A 1,994-nucleotide genomic window follows, 5' to 3' on the forward strand; every position below is an offset into this window, starting at 1 on the left:
CCCTGCCAGGCGAGGCAGCCCTGCCCCTGCACCCGTGGGGCTGTGGCATGGCAAGGGGTGCGGGTGCGGGGCACTACCTGCTGGCTCCGGGCCCAGGGGCAGCCGGTGCTCCGCGAGGCGGTTGATGGTGCTGAGGGCCAGCATGGCGTGAGGGCACCCGCTGCTCTGCCTGTCCCGCCAGCAGCTCTGCAGCACCGTGGGGAGATCGCAGCTCGCCAGCTGCTCCGCCAGGCCCCGGTGGCTGTTGATCAGCGTGTTCACCACCAGCAAGCCATTCTGCACGCCTGAGGAGCCCCTGCAGGGACAGAGCCATGCAGGCACCTTCCTCCCCCAGGCACAGAGCCTCCCCTGCACCCACAAGCCACCTGCCTGCCTTGCCCACCCCTACCCCAGCCGCTGTCCTCACCCTGCCCCTACCCTGGGACCCTCTGCATGGTGCTCAAGGCAGCAGGGATGGCACTCAGCAGGCTCGCCGAGCCCTCGCTGGAGGCAGAGCCGATGCTGGCAAAGATTTCCCACATCATCTGCGCGTCGGCGTGGCTCAGGGGCAAGGCCTTCCCACCGGCACTTCCTGGCTCACCAGCGCCTTCAGGGCCTGCAGGGTCAACAGCAGTCAGAAGGGCACCTCTGCCGCCCCCGGGCAAGCCTGGACCCTGGCCTGCCCACCCACAGCATCCCCTCTGCCACGCTCACCGCCAGCCCGGCGTGCTGCACCAGTGCGGAGGAGGCGTGCTGCTGCATGCAGGCCAGCACAGCCCGCACGCCGCCCTCAGTGGCAAATGGCACACGCCAGTCGTGCTTCACCATCAGCACGGCCAGCAGCCGCAGTGTCACCACCACCAGCGCCTTCTCTGCCACCTCGGTGCTCAGCAGCTCCACTGCCACCTCCACCAGCTTCTCCCTGCATGGAAAAGGACATCTCAGGAGAAGCCTCCTGGCACTGTCGCTGGCACACCAGCACCCCGGGCCCTGCCAGCCCCCCTTTCCCTGCCCACATGGCTCTACCACAGCTGGATCAGCCCCAGGAATGAGACTGCCTGGAACAAAGAGACACAAGATCCACCTCTCTACTTGCTGAGCACACAGGACCTACCAGCCTTCACACTTCCACTGCCACCTCCCGCACTCCCACCTCCAGCAGTGTCCCTCACCCTGCCGACACAGCCCTCCCGGGCCAGCAGGAGAGGTGCACAGCACCCCAAGGCTCACCCAATACTCCTGGTTCCCAGCCCACCCTGGGCTTTGCCGACTGGCTGCTCAGGCTCAGGCTCCTCCTCCAGGATCTTCACGATGCGCTGGAGCCCAGCTAAGCGCAGCCCTGTCTCTGAGCTGCTGCTCTGGATCACATCCACCACAGCTGCAATCTCGGCCATTGAGCCCCTCTCGCTCACCCGCTCGGAGCTGCCCAACACTGGTGGGAGGGAGGCAGAAGCACAGGTGTCAGGGCAGCAGCAACACCCCCAGCAACTCCAAGGTTGCCATGCACCCATAGATTCAGCACCCACAGGAGCCCCCTCACCACGCAACCTCTGGGTGCCTCACCTCCCACGCCCTGCCCAGAGCAACGTTGCCACCGAGGCAATGGAGTCGCCTCCAGCACCGCACGTAGCAGGTGGTTACCTTTGATCTGCTCCTCGGCCACCTCAGGGAAGAGCAGCCCTTCCCTCTCAAGGAGCTCACTGAACAGCTGGGAATCCGACTTCACTGCCACAGCAGGGGCTTGGGGAGGCACTGGGGCTGCAGAGAGGTCTTCCTTTGCTGCCCTGGCCATCGTGACTTCAGGGCCAGGGCTCCTGCAGCCAGCATCCCCTGAGGACACCACAGTGCTCGCCCTGTCATCCTGCTCGGCCCCACTACCGAGGAAGTATTTGGCATAGATGTGGGAGCTGCGCAGGTCACGCTGAGTGCTGCCCTGGCACCTCTCATCCAAGACCCGCAGCACCTGCTGGGCCAGCTCCACAGGTACCAACAGCTGGATCAGGGCTTCTTCATCC

The 1,994-nt window shown here is 65.5% G+C and overlaps 1 protein-coding gene across 1 annotated transcript in view; it reads right to left on the reverse strand.

Annotated features, from left to right (window-relative positions):
• CUL9 (cullin 9) overlaps positions 1–1,990 on the reverse strand; it is a gene marked incomplete at both ends in the record, with an annotated part of 7,939 nt that extends 5,949 nt beyond the window's left edge. Inside the window, 5 exons of the mRNA XM_010182531.1 lie at positions 62–295; positions 418–595; positions 663–901; positions 1,210–1,411; positions 1,621–1,990. Of these exons, the coding sequence (XP_010180833.1) occupies positions 62–295; positions 418–595; positions 663–901; positions 1,210–1,411; positions 1,621–1,990 (1,223 nt within the window). The remainder of the gene's footprint in view (positions 1–61; positions 296–417; positions 596–662; positions 902–1,209; positions 1,412–1,620) is intronic.
• Positions 1,991–1,994: the final 4 nt, after the last annotated feature.

Source organism: Mesitornis unicolor, unplaced genomic scaffold (genome assembly GCF_000695765.1).
Source record: "Mesitornis unicolor isolate BGI_N332 unplaced genomic scaffold, ASM69576v1 scaffold35514, whole genome shotgun sequence".
In the NCBI taxonomy this organism is placed as follows: Eukaryota; Metazoa; Chordata; class Aves; order Mesitornithiformes; family Mesitornithidae; genus Mesitornis; species Mesitornis unicolor.